The sequence below is a fragment of the Coregonus clupeaformis genome, unplaced genomic scaffold (genome assembly GCF_020615455.1).
Source record: "Coregonus clupeaformis isolate EN_2021a unplaced genomic scaffold, ASM2061545v1 scaf1331, whole genome shotgun sequence".
NCBI lineage: Eukaryota > Metazoa > Chordata > Actinopteri > Salmoniformes > Salmonidae > Coregonus > Coregonus clupeaformis.
Window position 1 is genome coordinate 90187 of NW_025534785.1, and position 18022 is coordinate 108208.

At 46.7% G+C, this 18022-nt stretch overlaps 1 protein-coding gene across 1 annotated transcript in view; it reads right to left on the reverse strand.

The window, feature by feature from the left end:
* Positions 1 to 3339: 3339 nt before the first annotated feature.
* LOC123481278 (protein-cysteine N-palmitoyltransferase HHAT-like protein) overlaps positions 3340 to 18022 on the reverse strand; it is a gene marked incomplete at its 5' end in the record, with an annotated part of 48630 nt that continues 33947 nt past the window's right edge. The window contains 5 exons of the mRNA XM_045218058.1: positions 3340 to 3838; positions 5231 to 5372; positions 5794 to 5995; positions 6252 to 6287; positions 6377 to 6521. Of these exons, the coding sequence (XP_045073993.1) occupies positions 3624 to 3838; positions 5231 to 5372; positions 5794 to 5995; positions 6252 to 6287; positions 6377 to 6521 (740 nt within the window). The remainder of the gene's footprint in view (positions 3839 to 5230; positions 5373 to 5793; positions 5996 to 6251; positions 6288 to 6376; positions 6522 to 18022) is intronic.

An 18022-nucleotide genomic window follows, 5' to 3' on the forward strand; every position in this document is an offset into this window, starting at 1 on the left:
TAAGGACTATCTGTTGTTCCATGTAGTGAATCTGTTATTCAATGTGTTTGTATGGGCTAATAGCAGTAAGGACTATCTGTTGTTCCATGTAGTGAATCTGTTATTCAATGTGTTTGTATGGGCTAATAGCAGTAAGGACTATCTGTTGTTCCATGTAGTGAATCTGTTATTCAATGTGTTTGTATGGGCTAATAGCAGTAAGGACTGTCTGTTGTTCCATGTAGTGAATCTGTTATTCAATGTGTTTGTATGGGCTAATAGCAGTAAGGACTATCTGTTGTTCCATGTAGTGAATCTGTTATTCAATGCGTTTGTATGGGCTAATAGCAGTAAGGCCAAATAAAATGTTTAATATGTTTGTTTTATATATAGATATATATATATATTTTTTTTATACTTCAAGGGGTCTTAAAATTCAAGATCAAATAGCTAAAATGATCCTTGGTATGACCTTCTTAAAACAATTCCATATAGCTTAGTAGAACCCCTTCCCCGGTTTAGACTCTGGAGAAGAAAACGTTTAAAGTAGTTAACATCATTGGAAATGGTCCAAAATACATCAAAAGCATAGTGCATGACCTGGTTGATTTTGAGTTCTGATATTTGCCAAGCGTGGTAAGGAGTTCAGAAGTCGCTCCTCCTGAGGCGATGTGTCCAATCTGATGGTGGGCCCACAGCTTGAACTCCGGCAACGCTGCTTGCAGCTGTAATGAGGGGTTCATGCGGTGAAACCCTATTGTAGATAGATATTGTTGCCGTTCATTTTTATTATTATTATGTTTATTTTTCTCCAGTTGGTGGCGGTAATGCACCATTAACGTTGGTTGTCAACAGCCAAAAAGAAGAAGAACATTTTCTAACCACACACAGTCTGAGACTAAAAGAAAATACAAAATAACAACAAAATTAACACTTCTAAATCATCATTCAGCTTTGTGCACCTGTGAGCAAGGTAGGCTAACCATGGGAAGTCATACCAAAAATGAAGTGTTAAGCTTCAGTAATGATTTAAGATCAAATAAAGTTCTGTGTGTTGCCATTTAGGGAGTGTTATGTTTTACTGCTGTGTACTGTGTAGCTAACATGCTAACGGTAGCTAACTAGCTAGGTAATAACTAGCTATAGCAAGTTAGCTAGCTAGCTAACATCAGTTAACACGGTCGATTGTGCCTGGGTGGTTGTGCAAAATATAAAATGATGCTAACGTTAGCGTCAGAGGACATAATACTGTAGCTTAGACAGGCTACGGACCAAGTCCCCTGAGTCAGGGATAGGCTACTCTGAGGCTGAGGTGTTGTCCAGCTTGAACCCCGGCAATACTGCTGGCAGCTTTAATTATTATTATTATTTTAAAAAATAAAAAATAAAAAAATATATTTCTTTGGTTTTTAATAGCTAAATGAGTATAGATTAAGTTACATCTATTTTGTTCTGTTTTGTTCTCCTGACCCATGAGGAGGACTTCAATGGATTGCGAGCTGGCAGTGATTAATTCATCACTCAGTCGGAGGATTCCTCTGGAGTTTTGTGCAGGCTATCATCGTTGAGTGAGTGGGAACTTAAGAACAAACTCGTACAACACTAGTACAAGCTACGGAGAACTCGCAGTCAGAAGGGGGATTGGGGCCCACGCCTTCCGGAGTGTGTGGGTATGTGGCCCACGCCTTCCGGAGTGTGTGGGTATGTGGGCCACGCCAGCGAGAGCTTTGAGTCGAGGTCATCCTCCATACTAGAGGGTGTAAGTCTGGACCCTGAGTCAGTCGCACGATCTACTACAGTGACTCAGTCATATTTATAGTGTGCTTAAGCCTCTCTCCCTCTCTCTGTCCCTCACTGTCTCTCTCACGGTCTCTCTCTCTCCCTCACTGTCTCTCTCACGGTCTCTCTCTGTCCCTCACTGTCTCTCTCACGGTCTCTCTTTCTTCTCTCTCTTCTCTCTCTTCTTTCTCAGAGAGTATTCTGAGCTACAGCATCAGAGAGGTCAAAGGTCACACAGTCTTTAAATGAGGACGAAGTAAAAGAGACAAAAAGTTGGAATCACAAAATCAGTAAATCGATCAATATATTATATTTGGATGTACAGTACATTTGACAGGGAAGGAGTGTCTGAGCTCCACAGAGTTTAAAACCACGTCTCCCAGAGGTGTGTATCTTAGTTAAACCAGAGGTGTGAATCTTAGTTAAACCAGAGGTGTGGATCTTAGTTAAACCAGAGGTGTGGATCTTAGTTAAACCAGAGGTGTGTATCTTAGTTAAACCAGAGGTGGATATTAGTTAAACCAGAGGTGTGGATCTTAGTTAAACCAGAGGTGTGGATATTAGTTAAACCAGAGGTGTGAATCTTAGTTAAACCAGAGGTGTGGATATTAGTTAAACCAGAGGTGTGGATATTAGTTAAACCAGAGGTGTGGATATTAGTTAAACCAGAGGTGTGTATATTAGTTAAACCAGAGGTGTGGATATTAGTTAAACCAGAGGTGTGTATATTAGTTAAACCAGAGGTGTGGATATTAGTTAAACCAGAGGTGGATATTAGTTAAACCAGAGGTGGATATTAGTTAAACCAGAGGTGGATATTAGTTAAACCAGAGGTGTGTATATTAGTTAAACCAGAGGTGGATATTAGTTAAACCAGAGGTGGATATTAGTTAAACCAGAGGTGTGGATATTAGTTAAACCAGAGGTGTGGATATTAGTTAAACCAGAGGTGGATATTAGTTAAACCAGAGGTGTGGATATTAGTTAAACCAGAGGTGTATATTAGTTAAACCAGAGGTGTGGATATTAGTTAAACCAGAGGTGTGGATATTAGTTAAACCAGAGGTGGATATTAGTTAAACCAGAGGTGGATATTAGTTAAACCAGAGGTGGATATTAGTTAAACCAGAGGTGGATATTAGTTAAACCAGAGGTGGATATTAGTTAAACCAGAGGTGGATATTAGTTAAACCAGAGGTGGATATTAGTTAAACCAGAGGTGTGGATATTAGTTATCTTAGAGCACCACTTGGAGGGTTTAATTACAATAAAGGCACTTTTACATGATAAAAGCAATGAAACACAACTTCTGTTTAAAATATTGTAGAAAATCTATATCGATGACAGCACTGTCAGGGTGTTTAGGCAGAGCTACCTACCTATCTACCTACTGTCAGGGTGTTTAGGCAGTAGACTGAGTAGAATTCTTAGATATTGCTGCTTGTGAATATTACAGTAGATAGATATTGCTGCTTGTGAATATTACAGTAGATAGATATTGCTGCTTGTAAATATTACAGTAGATAGATATTGCTGCTTGTAAATATTACAGTAGATAGATATTGCTGCTTGTAAATATTACAGTAGATAGATATTGCTGCTTGTAAATATTACAGTAGATAGATATTGCTGCTTGTAAATATTACAGTAGATAGATATTGCTGCTTGTAAATATTACAGTAGGTAGATATTGCTGCTTGTAAATATTACAGTAGGTAGATATTGCTGCTCAATAGATTTTATTGCTATGAAGAACTTCTAAATATACCTTGTCTATTAACTGTAGCTCGCCATCTCCATGACGGAGGAAACCATGACTCGTAAAGACATTTGGGACTTTGACAGACACTGCCACCCTCCAATCACTACTCTGCTTTCTCCTTGCTGGGGTCCACCACCGGCTGAATGGGGGCTGTGGACGTGACCACAGTGGGTGTGGTGGGGGTGGGGGGAGGGACGGGGGCGGGGGGAGGGATGGGGTCGGGGTCGTCGATCAGAACCTGTCTTCTCTCTCTCTCCTTGATGAGCTGGACCAGACAGTAGGTCACTATGAGGACAGTGATGGTGGTGATGGGGAAGCCTGGAGGGGAAGGAACAAGTCAACATGGTATACTAATAACTATATTTATACAACGGGTGGGTCTAATCCTGAATCCTATTGGTTATAACCTTATTCCAGCCGGTGTTTATTCCACAAGTTACCACCAGCTAAATCTATGACGTAAAAATGCCTATAATAATAATATGCCATTTAGCAGACGCTTTTATCCAAAGCGACTTACAGTCATGCGTGCATAAATTTTTGTGTATGGGTGGTCCCGGGGTTCGAACCCACTACCTTGGCGTTACAAGTGCCGTGCTCTACCAGCTGAGCTACAGAGGACCACCTATTTACTCTGTTGCATCTGACTGCCCAATCCACTGTCCCATCAGCCCAGCCAGGCAATTTATAAACTTGATCTCCACTATAAAAAGCATCTAGACATTTCTTTTAGACTAACATTTAGTTTTCAACAGCGGAGATTTGTATAGACCTTTCTGTCTGTTTTCCGACTTTTGCAACATTGTTTCAATATTCAACTTCGATCTCCAGCTGTCCCATAGTAATGAACGTGTTGGAGTCGGGACGAGACGGACAGACAGCGTTTCTCAGCCAGTCGAAATCATGAATCATCTGGCATAATTTTTATGGATATATCCAAATAAATGTCAATAGAAAACAGCTTAAACAAATGCAAATGTGGCTACTTTGATGTTATTCAGGCTGCACTTTTTGACGTAACTGTAAGTTAGCCGTAGTTGGCTAGCAAGCAAGGGATAAGAACGTTGCCAGCCAGTATGGCAATGGAACATTTAGAACGAACGACTGGGTCGTGTCCATAGATACAGAACAAAAAGACTGAAGGACTGGGTCGCGTCTCTGGCAACCAAACCGATAGAACAAACAACCAGCCGGCTTAGGTAGCAACCCTAGATTTGTGTCGGGACTATATCTTGTGGAAGGATGAAATAGTATGAATACATTCCTCAAAATAACGTTTTTAATGAAAATATGTCAATCATCATTTGAATATGTTGGTAACCCGTTGTAGAAAAGTGATAATGCCCTCGAAGCCGTTGTTTGGAGGATATATTGGCACGGTTTGCCAGCCCTCGACTTCATCTCGGACCTAACAACACCTGTGCCAATATATCCAAACAACAGCTTCTCTGGCATTATCACTTATATCAAGGAACATACTAGTTATCAACACAGAGATGGTAGGATGGGAGCCTTGAGGGGGAATAACCAGTCATAGTGTGTCTACTGTTACTCAAGGTTACTATATAACATAGTATAGTGTGATCATAGTATGCTAGTACCACACCAAAGCAGTTGTGCATATTCAATATCATGTTCAGTATGAGTATCGCACATTCTTCAAAATCGAGATCAAGAGGCAGATCAGAAGGAAACCTAACTATCTGTTACCTTTGAGCAGCAGTCTCTTGGCGACCAGCTTAGTGAACTCCAGGCTGTTGAGAGCGATGACGTTGTATAGGATGATGGTCCAGAAGTTAAAGGTGTTGAACACAGCTCTGATCCTACGAGACATGGCAGGAGACATTGCCATCTGAGAGAGAGAGAGAGAGGGGACCATTAATGTTTACTGTTAATATTTATTGTTTATTTCACTTTTGTTTACGATCTACTTCACTTGCTTTGGCAATGTTAACATACGTTTCCCATGCCGATAAAGCCCTTAAATTGAATTGAAATTGAATTGAGAGAGAGAGAGATGTTGAGCAGAGCTCTGATCATACGAGACACAGCAGGAGACATCGCCATCTAGAGGAGGGATGGTGTTAAAGTGATTTCGTCAATGAGGCCCCTTTATCTACTTCCCTAGCGTCAGATGAACTCGTGGTGGATACCATTTTTATGTCTCTGTGTCCAGTATGAAGGAAGTTAGAGGTTGTTTGCGAGCCAATGCTAACCAGCGTTAGCGCAATGACTGGAAGTCTATAGGTATCAACTAGCATACGCTCTCTTACCTCTAGAGAAGCAAAGGGTTCCATGCAGAAGAACTTGGCGGTCCAGAGTTCAAAGTTGAGTCCGAAGCAGTTGAAGAAGGCCCAGATTAACACCACCTGACAGGGTCCCAGCCACAGGATAGTGATGCCAAAAGTACACAGCGTAGCAATGGCCTCATCCCACAAGTTGTCATGTTTCCCTCCCAGGTAATCATACACATACCTGGAGACGTAGATACAGAGTTATGAGATTACAGCTCTGATGTTTATAATATAATATAAATATAATAATATGCCATTTAGCAGACGCTTTTATCCAAAGTGACAGACAGTCATGCGTGCATACATTTTTACGTATGGGTGGTCCCGGAGATCGAACCCACTACCCTGGCGTTACAAGCGCCGTGCTCTAACAGCTGAGCTACAGAGGACCACAGGACCATGTTTGGTATGAATGAAGAGACATGCTGGTGACTTACTTGCACAGCCAGTCGTTTATTCCTCTGTCAAAGTGCCTATAAGGGAGAAAAATAACAAATTACTTCAATTGTGAAAACACAAAGATGTTGAGAAGTGAGAAGGTCTGACAGGTCTGTTGACGTACGTCTCAGAGAAGACGTAGAGCATTGTGATACATTTAGGAGGTTGAGGAGGGTCCAGATGGTCCAGTCTAGACACAGTGTTGATCACCCCAAACATCACCGCTGCCTTCACCCAGTCATACACCAGGCTATAGTAGGCCAGACCAACTACAGGAGACAGAGAGAGAGACCAGTCATACACCAGGCTATAGAAGGCCAGACCAACTACAGGAGACAGAGAGAGAGACCAGTCATACACCAGGCTATAGTAGGCCAGACCAACTACAGGAGACAGAGAGAGAGACCAGTCATACAACAGGCTATAGAAGACCAGACCAACTACAGGAGACAGAGAGAGAGACCAGTCATACACCAGGTTATAGAAGGCCAGACCAACTACAGGAGACAGAGAGAGAGACCAGTCATACACCAGGTTATAGAAGGCCAGACCAACTACAGGAGACAGAGAGAGAGACCAGTCATACACCAGGTTATAGAAGGCCAGACCAACTACAGGAGACAGAGAGAGAGACCAGTCATACACCAGGCTATAGAAGGCCAGACCAACTACAGGAGACAGAGAGAGAGACCAGTCATACACCAGGCTATAGAAGGCCAGACCAACTACAGGAGACAGAGTGAGAGACCAGTCATACACCAGGTTAGAGTGGGCCAGACCAACAACAGGAGACAGAGAGAGAGACCAGTCATACACCAGGCTATAGAAGGCCAGACCAACTACATGAGACAGAGTGAGAGACCAGTCATACACCAGGTTATATAAGGCCAGGCCAACTACAGGAGACAGAGAGAGAGACCAGTCATACACCAGGTTATAGAAGGCCAGACCAACTACAGGAGACAGAGAGAGAGACCAGTCATACACCAGGTTATAGAAGGCCAGACCAACTACAGGAGACAGAGAGAGAGACCAGTCATACACCAGGTTATAGAAGGCCAGACCAACTACAGGAGACAAGAGAGAGAGACCAGTCATACACCAGGCTATAGAAGGCCAGACCAACTACAGGAGACAGAGAGAGAGACCAGTCATACACCAGGCTATAGAAGGCCAGACCAACTACAGGAGACAGAGAGAGAGACCAGTCATACACCAGGTTATAGTAGGCCAGACCAACTACAGGAGACAGAGAGAGAGACCAGTCATACACCAGGCTATAGAAGGCCAGACCAACTACAGGAGACAGAGAGAGAGACCAGTCATACACCAGGTTATAGAAGGCCAGACCAACTACAGGAGACAGAGAGAGAGACCAGTCATACACCAGGTTATAGAAGGCCAGACCAACTACAGGAGACAGAGAGAGAGACCAGTCATACACCAGGCTATAGAAGGCCAGACCAACTACAGGAGACAGAGAGAGAGACCAGTCATACACCAGGTTATAGAAGGCCAGACCAACTACAGGAGACAGAGAGAGAGACCAGTCATACACCAGGTTATAGTAGGCCAGACCAACTACAGGAGACAGAGAGAGAGACCAGTCATACACCAGGCTATAGAAGGCCAGACCAACTACAGGAGACAGAGAGAGAGACCAGTCATACACCAGGTTATAGAAGGCCAGACCAACTACAGGAGACAGAGAGAGAGACCAGTCATACACCAGGTTATAGAAGGCCAGACCAACTACAGGAGACAGAGAGAGAGACCAGTCATACACCAGGCTATAGAAGGCCAGACCAACTACAGGAGACAGAGAGAGAGACCAGTCATACACCAGGTTATAGAAGGCCAGACCAACTACAGGAGACAGAGAGAGAGACCAGTCATACACCAGGTTATAGAAGGCCAGACCAACTACAGGAGACAGAGAGAGAGACCAGTCATACACCAGGTTATAGAAGGCCAGACCAACTACAGGAGACAGAGAGAGAGACCAGTCATACACCAGGTTATAGTAGGCCAGACCAACTACAGGAGACAGAGAGAGAGACCAGTCATACACCAGGCTATAGTAGGCCAGACCAACTACAGGAGACAGAGAGAGAGACCAGTCATACACCAGGCTATAGAAGGCCAGACCAACTACAGGAGACAGAGAGAGAGACCAGTCATACACCAGGTTATAGTAGGCCAGACCAACTACAGGAGACAGAGAGAGAGACCAGTAATACACCAGGTTATAGAAGGCCAGACCAACTACAGGAGACAGAGAGAGAGACCAGTCATACACCAGGTTATAGAAGGCCAGACCAACTACAGGAGACAGAGAGAGAGACCAGTCATACACCAGGTTATAGTAGGCCTGACCAACTACAGGAGACAGAGAGAGAGACCAGTCATACACCAGGCTATAGTAGGCCAGACAAACTACAGGAGACAGAGAGAGAGACCAGTCATACACCAGGTTATAGAAGGCCAGACCAACTACAGGAGACAGAGAGAGAGACCAGTCATACACCAGGTTATAGAAGACCAACTACAGGAGACAGAGAGAGAGACCAGTCATACACCAGGTTATAGAAGGCCAGACCAACTACAGGAGACAGAGAGAGAGACCAGTCATACACCAGGCTATAGTAGGCCAGACCAACTACAGGAGACAGAGAGAGAGACCAGTCATACACCAGGCTATAGAAGGCCAGACCAACTACAGGAGACAGAGAGAGAGACCAGTCATACACCAGGTTATAGAAGGCCAGACCAACTACATGAGACAGAGTGAGAGACCAGTCATATACCAGGTTATATAAGGCCAGGCCAACTACAGGAGACAGAGAGACCAGTCATACACCAGGTTATAGAAGGCAAGACCAACTACGGGAGACAGAGAGAGAGACCAGTCATACACCAGGTTATAGAAGGCCAGACCAACTACAGGAGACAGAGAGAGAGACCAGTCATACACCAGGTTATAGAAGGCCAGACCAACTACAGGAGACAGAGAGAGAGACCAGTCATACACCAGGCTATAGAAGGCCAGACCAACTACAGGAGACAGAGAGAGAGACCAGTCATACACCAGGCTATAGAAGGCCAGACCAACTACAGGAGACAGAGAGAGAGACCAGTCATACACCAGGCTATAGTAGGCCAGACCAACTACAGGAGACAGAGAGAGAGACCAGTCATACACCAGGTTATAGTAGGCCAGACCAACTACAGGAGACAGAGAGAGAGACCAGTCATACACCAGGTTATAGAAGGCCAGACCAACTACAGGAGACAGAGAGAGAGACCAGTCATACACCAGGTTATAGAAGGCCAGACCAACTACAGGAGACAGAGAGAGAGACCAGTCATACACCAGGTTATAGAAGGCCAGACCAACTACAGGAGACAGAGAGAGAGACCAGTCATACACCAGGCTATAGAAGGCCAGACCAACTACAGGAGACAGAGAGAGAGACCAGTCATACACCAGGTTATAGAAGGCCAGACCAACTACAGGAGACAGAGAGAGAGACCAGTCATACACCAGGTTATAGAAGGCCAGACCAACTACAGGAGACAGAGAGAGAGACCAGTCATACACCAGGCTATAGAAGGCCAGACCAACTACAGGAGACAGAGAGAGAGACCAGTCATACACCAGGCTATAGTAGGCCAGACCAACTACAGGAGACAGAGAGAGAGACCAGTCATACACCAGGCTATAGAAGGCCAGACCAACTACAGGAGACAGAGAGAGAGACCAGTCATACACCAGGTTATAGAAGGCCAGACCAACTACAGGAGACAGAGAGAGAGACCAGTCATACACCAGGTTATAGAAGGCCAGACCAACTACAGGAGACAGAGAGAGAGACCAGTCATACACCAGGTTATAGAAGGCCAGACCAACTACAGGAGACAGAGAGAGAGACCAGTCATACACCAGGTTATAGAAGGCCAGACCAACTACAGGAGACAGAGAGAGAGACCAGTCATACACCAGGCTATAGAAGGCCAGACCAACTACAGGAGACAGAGAGAGAGACCAGTCATACACCAGGCTATAGAAGGCCAGACCAACTACAGGAGACAGAGAGAGAGACCAGTCATACACCAGGCTATAGTAGGCAGACCAACTACAGGAGACAGAGAGAGAGACCAGTCATACACCAGGCTATAGTAGGCCAGACCAACTACAGGAGACAGAGAGAGAGACCAGTCATACACCAGGCTATAGAAGGCCAGACCAACTACAGGAGACAGAGAGAGAGAGACCAGTCATACACCAGGTTATAGTAGGCCAGACCAACTACAGGAGACAGAGAGAGAGACCAGTCATACACCAGGTTATAGAAGGCCAGACCAACTACAGGAGACAGAGAGAGAGACCAGTCATACACCAGGTTATAGTAGGCCAGACCAACTACAGGAGACAGAGAGAGAGACCAGTCATACACCAGGCTATAGTAGGCCAGACCAACTACAGGAGACAGAGAGAGAGAGACCAGTCATACACCAGGCTATAGAAGGCCAGACCAACTACAGGAGACAGAGAGAGAGACCAGTCATACACCAGGTTATAGAAGGCCAGACCAACTACAGGAGACAGAGAGAGAGACCAGTCATACACCAGGTTATAGTAGGCCAGACCAACTACAGGAGACAGAGAGAGAGACCAGTCATACACCAGGCTATAGAAGGCCAGACCAACTACAGGAGACAGAGAGAGAGACCAGTCATACACCAGGTTATAGAAGGCCAGACCAACTACAGGAGACAGAGAGAGAGACCAGTCATACACCAGGCTATAGAAGGCCAGACCAACTACAGGAGACAGAGAGAGACCAGTCATACACCAGGCTATAGAAGGCCAGACCAACTACAGGAGACAGAGAGAGAGACCAGTCATACACCAGGCTATAGTAGGCCAGACCAACTACAGGAGACAGAGAGAGAGACCAGTCATACACCAGGCTATAGTAGGCCAGACCAACTACAGGAGACAGAGAGAGAGACCAGTCATACACCAGGCTATAGAAGGCCAGACCAACTACAGGAGACAGAGAGAGAGACCAGTCATACACCAGGCTATAGAAGGCCAGACCAACTACAGGAGACAGAGAGAGAGACCAGTCATACACCAGGTTATAGAAGGCCAGACCAACTACAGGAGACAGAGAGAGAGACCAGTCATACACCAGGTTATAGAAGGCCAGACCAACTACAGGAGACAGAGAGAGAGACCAGTCATACACCAGGTTATAGAAGGCCAGACCAACTACAGGAGACAGAGAGAGAGACCAGTCATACACCAGGTTATAGAAGGCCAGACCAACTACAGGAGACAGAGAGAGAGACCAGTCATACACCAGGCTATAGTAGGCCAGACCAACTACAGGAGACAGAGAGAGAGACCAGTCATACACCAGGCTATAGAAGGCCAGACCAACTACAGGAGACAGAGAGAGAGACCAGTCATACACCAGGTTATAGAAGGCCAGACCAACTACAGGAGACAGAGAGAGAGACCAGTCATACACCAGGCTATAGTAGGCCAGACCAACTACAGGAGACAGAGAGAGAGACCAGTCATACACCAGGTTATAGAAGGCCAGACCAACTACAGGAGACAGAGAGAGAGACCAGTCATACACCAGGTTATAGAAGGCCAGACCAACTACAGGAGACAGAGAGAGAGACCAGTCATACACCAGGCTATAGTAGGCCAGACCAACTACAGGAGACAGAGAGAGAGACCAGTCATACACCAGGCTATAGAAGGCCAGACCAACTACAGGAGACAGAGAGAGAGACCAGTCATACACCAGGTTATAGAAGGCCAGACCAACTACAGGAGACAGAGAGAGAGACCAGTCATACACCAGGCTATAGAAGGCCAGACCAACTACAGGAGACAGAGAGAGAGACCAGTCATACACCAGGCTATAGTAGGCCAGACCAACTACAGGAGACAGAGAGAGAGACCAGTCATACACCAGGTTATAGAAGGCCAGACCAACTACAGGAGACAGAGAGAGAGACCAGTCATACACCAGGTTATAGAAGGCCAGACCAACTACAGGAGACAGAGAGAGAGACCAGTCATACACCAGGTTATAGAAGGCCAGACCAACTACAGGAGACAGAGAGAGAGACCAGTCATACACCAGGTTATAGAAGGCCAGACCAACTACAGGAGACAGAGAGAGAGACCAGTCATACACCAGGTTATAGAAGGCCAGACCAACTACAGGAGACAGAGAGAGAGACCAGTCATACACCAGGTTATAGAAGGCCAGACCAACTACAGGAGACAGAGAGAGAGACCAGTCATACACCAGGTTATAGAAGGCCAGACCAACTACAGGAGACAGAGAGAGAGACCAGTCATACACCAGGCTATAGAAGGCCAGACCAACTACAGGAGACAGAGAGAGAGACCAGTCATACACCAGGCTATAGAAGGCCAGACCAACTACAGGAGACAGAGAGAGAGACCAGTCATACACCAGGCTATAGAAGGCCAGACCAACTACAGGAGACAGAGAGAGAGACCAGTCATACACCAGGCTATAGTAGGCCAGACCAACTACAGGAGACAGAGAGAGAGACCAGTCATACACCAGGTTATAGAAGGCCAGACCAACTACAGGAGACAGAGAGAGAGACCAGTCATACACCAGGCTATAGTAGGCCAGACCAACTACAGGAGACAGAGAGAGAGACCAGTCATACACCAGGCTATAGTAGGCCAGACCAACTACAGGAGACAGAGAGAGAGACCAGTCATACACCAGGCTATAGTAGGCCAGACCAACTACAGGAGACAGAGAGAGAGACCAGTCATACACCAGGTTATAGAAGGCCAGACCAACTACAGGAGACAGAGAGAGAGACCAGTCATACACCAGGTTATAGAAGGCCAGACCAACTACAGGAGACAGAGGAGAGAGACCAGTCATACACCAGGTTATAGAAGGCCAGACCAACTACAGGAGACAGAGAGAGAGACCAGTCATACACCAGGTTATAGAAGGCCAGACCAACTACAGGAGACAGAGAGAGAGACCAGTCATACACCAGGTTATAGTAGGCCAGACCAACTACAGGAGACAGAGAGAGAGACCAGTCATACACCAGGCTATAGAAGGCCAGACCAACTACAGGAGACAGAGAGAGAGACCAGTCATACACCAGGTTATAGAAGGCCAGACCAACTACAGGAGACAGAGAGAGAGACCAGTCATACACCAGGTTATAGTAGGCCAGACCAACTACAGGAGACAGAGAGAGAGACCAGTCATACACCAGGCTATAGAAGGCCAGACCAACTACAGGAGACAGAGAGAGAGACCAGTCATACACCAGGTTATAGAAGGCCAGACCAACTACAGGAGACAGAGAGAGAGACCAGTCATACACCAGGTTATAGAAGGCCAGACCAACTACAGGAGACAGAGAGAGAGACCAGTCATACACCAGGCTATAGAAGGCCAGACCAACTACAGGAGACAGAGAGAGAGACCAGTCATACACCAGGCTATAGAAGGCCAGACCAACTACAGGAGACAGAGAGAGAGACCAGTCATACACCAGGCTATAGTAGGCCAGACCAACTACAGGAGACAGAGAGAGAGACCAGTCATACACCAGGTTATAGAAGGCCAACTACAGGAGACAGAGAGAGAGACCAGTCATACACCAGGTTATAGAAGGCCAGACCAACTACAGGAGACAGAGAGAGAGACCAGTCATACACCAGGTTATAGAAGACCAGACCAACTACAGGAGACAGAGAGAGAGACCAGTCATACACCAGGTTATAGAAGGCCAGACCAACTACAGGAGACAGAGAGAGAGACCAGTCATACACCAGGTTATAGAAGGCCAGACCAACTACAGGAGACAGAGAGAGAGACCAGTCATACACCAGGCTATAGAAGGCCAGACCAACTACAGGAGACAGAGAGAGAGACCAGTCATACACCAGGCTATAGTAGGCCAGACCAACTACAGGAGACAGAGAGAGAGACCAGTCATACACCAGGCTATAGAAGGCCAGACCAACTACAGGAGACAAGAGAGAGAGACCAGTCATACACCAGGCTATAGAAGGCCAGACCAACTACAGGAGACAGAGAGAGAGACCAGTCATACACCAGGTTATAGTAGGCCAGACCAACTACAGGAGACAGAGAGAGAGACCAGTCATACACCAGGTTATAGAAGGCCAGACCAACTACAGGAGACAGAGAGAGAGACCAGTCATACACCAGGTTATAGTAGGCCAGACCAACTACAGGAGACAAGAGAGAGAGACCAGTCATACACCAGGCTATAGTAGGCCAGACCAACTACAGGAGACAGAGAGAGAGACCAGTCATACACCAGGTTATAGTAGGCCAGACCAACTACAGGAGACAGAGAGAGAGACCAGTCATACACCAGGTTATAGAAGGCCAGACCAACTACAGGAGACAGAGAGAGAGACCAGTCATACACCAGGCTATAGAAGGCCAGACCAACTACAGGAGACAGAGAGAGAGACCAGTCATACACCAGGCTATAGAAGGCAGACCAACTACAGGAGACAGAGAGAGAGACCAGTCATACACCAGGCTATAGTAGGCCAGACCAACTACAGGAGACAGAGAGAGAGACCAGTCATACACCAGGCTATAGTAGGCCAGACCAACTACAGGAGACAGAGAGAGAGACCAGTCATACACCAGGTTATAGAAGGCCAGACCAACTACAGGAGACAGAGAGAGAGACCAGTCATACACCAGGTTATAGAAGGCCAGACCAACTACAGGAGACAAGAGAGAGAGACCAGTCATACACCAGGCTATAGAAGGCCAGACCAACTACAGGAGACAGAGAGAGAGACCAGTCATACACCAGGCTATAGTAGGCCAGACCAACTACAGGAGACAGAGAGAGAGACCAGTCATACACCAGGTTATAGTAGGCCAGACCAACTACAGGAGACAGAGAGAGAGACCAGTCATACACCAGGTTATAGAAGGCCAGACCAACTACAGGAGACAGAGAGAGAGACCAGTCATACACCAGGTTATAGAAGGCCAGACCAACTACAGGAGACAGAGAGAGAGACCAGTCATACACCAGGTTATAGAAGGCCAGACCAACTACAGGAGACAGAGAGAGAGACCAGTCATACACCAGGTTATAGAAGGCCAGACCAACTACAGGAGACAGAGTGAGAGACCAGTCATACACCAGGTTATAGAAGGCCAGACCAACTACAGGAGACAGAGAGAGAGACCAGTCATACACCAGGCTATAGAAGGCCAACTACAGGAGACAGAGAGAGAGACCAGTCATACACCAGGCTATAGAAGGCCAGACCAACTACAGGAGACAGAGAGAGAGACCAGTCATACACCAGGCTATAGAAGGCCAGACCAACTACAGGAGACAGAGAGAGAGACCAGTCATACACCAGGTTATAGAAGGCCAGACCAACTACAGGAGACAGAGAGAGAGACCAGTCATACACCAGGTTATAGAAGGCCAGACCAACTACAGGAGACAGAGAGAGAGAGACCAGTCATACACCAGGTTATAGTAGGCCAGACCAACTACAGGAGACAGAGAGAGAGACCAGTCATACACCAGGTTATAGAAGGCCAGACCAACTACAGGAGACAAGAGAGAGAGACCAGTCATACACCAGGTTATAGTAGGCCAGACCAACTACAGGAGACAGAGAGAGAGACCAGTCATACACCAGGTTATAGAAGGCCAGACCAACTACAGGAGACAGAGAGAGAGACCAGTCATACACCAGGCTATAGAAGGCCAGACCAACTACAGGAGACAGAGAGAGAGACCAGTCATACACCAGGCTATAGTAGGCCAGACCAACTACAGGAGACAGAGAGAGAGACCAGTCATACACCAGGTTATAGAAGGCCAGACCAACTACAGGAGACAGAGAGAGAGACCAGTCATACACCAGGCTATAGAAGGCCAGACCAACTACAGGAGACAGAGAGAGAGACCAGTCATACACCAGGTTATAGAAGGCCAGACCAACTACAGGAGACAGAGAGAGAGACCAGTCATACACCAGGCTATAGTAGGCCAGACCAACTACAGGAGACAGAGAGAGAGACCAGTCATACACCAGGCTATAGAAGGCCAGACCAACTACAGGAGACAGAGAGAGAGACCAGTCATACACCAGGTTAGAGTAGGCCAGACCAACTACAGGAGACAGAGAGAGAGACCAGTCATACACCAGGTTATAGAAGGCCAGACCAACTACAGGAGACAGAGAGAGAGACCAGTCATACACCAGGTTATAGAAGGCCAGACCAACTACAGGAGACAGAGAGAGAGACCAGTCATACACCAGGTTATAGAAGGCCAGACCAACTACAGGAGACAGAGAGAGAGACCAGTCATACAACAGGTTATAGAAGGCCAGACCAACTACAGGAGACAGAGAGAGAGACCAGTCATACACCAGGTTATAGTAGGCCAGACCAACTACAGGAGACAGAGAGAGAGACCAGTCATACACCAGGCTATAGAAGAACAGACCAACTACAGGAGACAGAGAGAGAGACCAGTCATACAACAGGTTATAGAAGGCCAGACCAACTACAGGAGACAGAGAGAGAGACCAGTCATACACCAGGTTATAGTAGGCCAGACCAACTACAGGAGACAGAGAGAGAGACCAGTCATACACCAGGCTATAGAAGGCCAGACCAACTACAGGAGACAGAGAGAGAGACCAGTCATACACCAGGTTATAGAAGGCCAGACCAACTACAGGAGACAGAGAGAGAGACCAGTCATACACCAGGCTATAGAAGGCCAGACCAACTACAGGAGACAGAGAGAGAGACCAGTCATACACCAGGCTATAGAAGGCCAGACCAACTACAGGAGACAGAGAGAGAGACCAGTCATACACCAGGCTATAGAAGGCCAGACCAACTACAGGAGACAGAGAGAGAGACCAGTCATACACCAGGCTATAGTAGGCCAGACCAACTACAGGAGACAGAGAGAGAGACCAGTCATACACCAGGTTATAGAAGGCCAGACCAACTACAGGAGACAGAGAGAGAGACCAGTCATACACCAGGTTATAGAAGGCCAGACCAACTACAGGAGACAGAGAGAGAGACCAGTCATACACCAGGTTATAGAAGGCCAGACCAACTACAGGAGACAGAGAGAGAGACCAGTCATACACCAGGTTATAGAAGGCCAGACCAACTACAGGAGACAGAGAGAGAGACCAGTCATACACCAGGTTATAGAAGGCCAGACCAACTACAGGAGACAGAGAGAGAGACCAGTCATACACCAGGTTATAGAAGGCCAGACCAACTACAGGAGACAGAGAGAGAGACCAGTCATACACCAGGCTATAGTAGGCCAGACCAACTACAGGAGACAGAGAGAGAGACCAGTCATACACCAGGCTATAGAAGGCCAGACCAACTACAGGAGACAGAGAGAGAGACCAGTCATACACCAGGTTATAGAAGGCCAGACCAACTACAGGAGACAGAGAGAGAGACCAGTCATACACCAGGTTATAGTAGGCCAGACCAACTACAGGAGACAGAGAGAGAGACCAGTCATACACCAGGTTATAGAAGGCCAGACCAACTACAGGAGACAGAGAGAGAGACCAGTCATACACCAGGTTATAGAAGGCCAGACCAACTACAGGAGACAGAGAGAGAGACCAGTCATACACCAGGCTATAGTAGGCCAGACC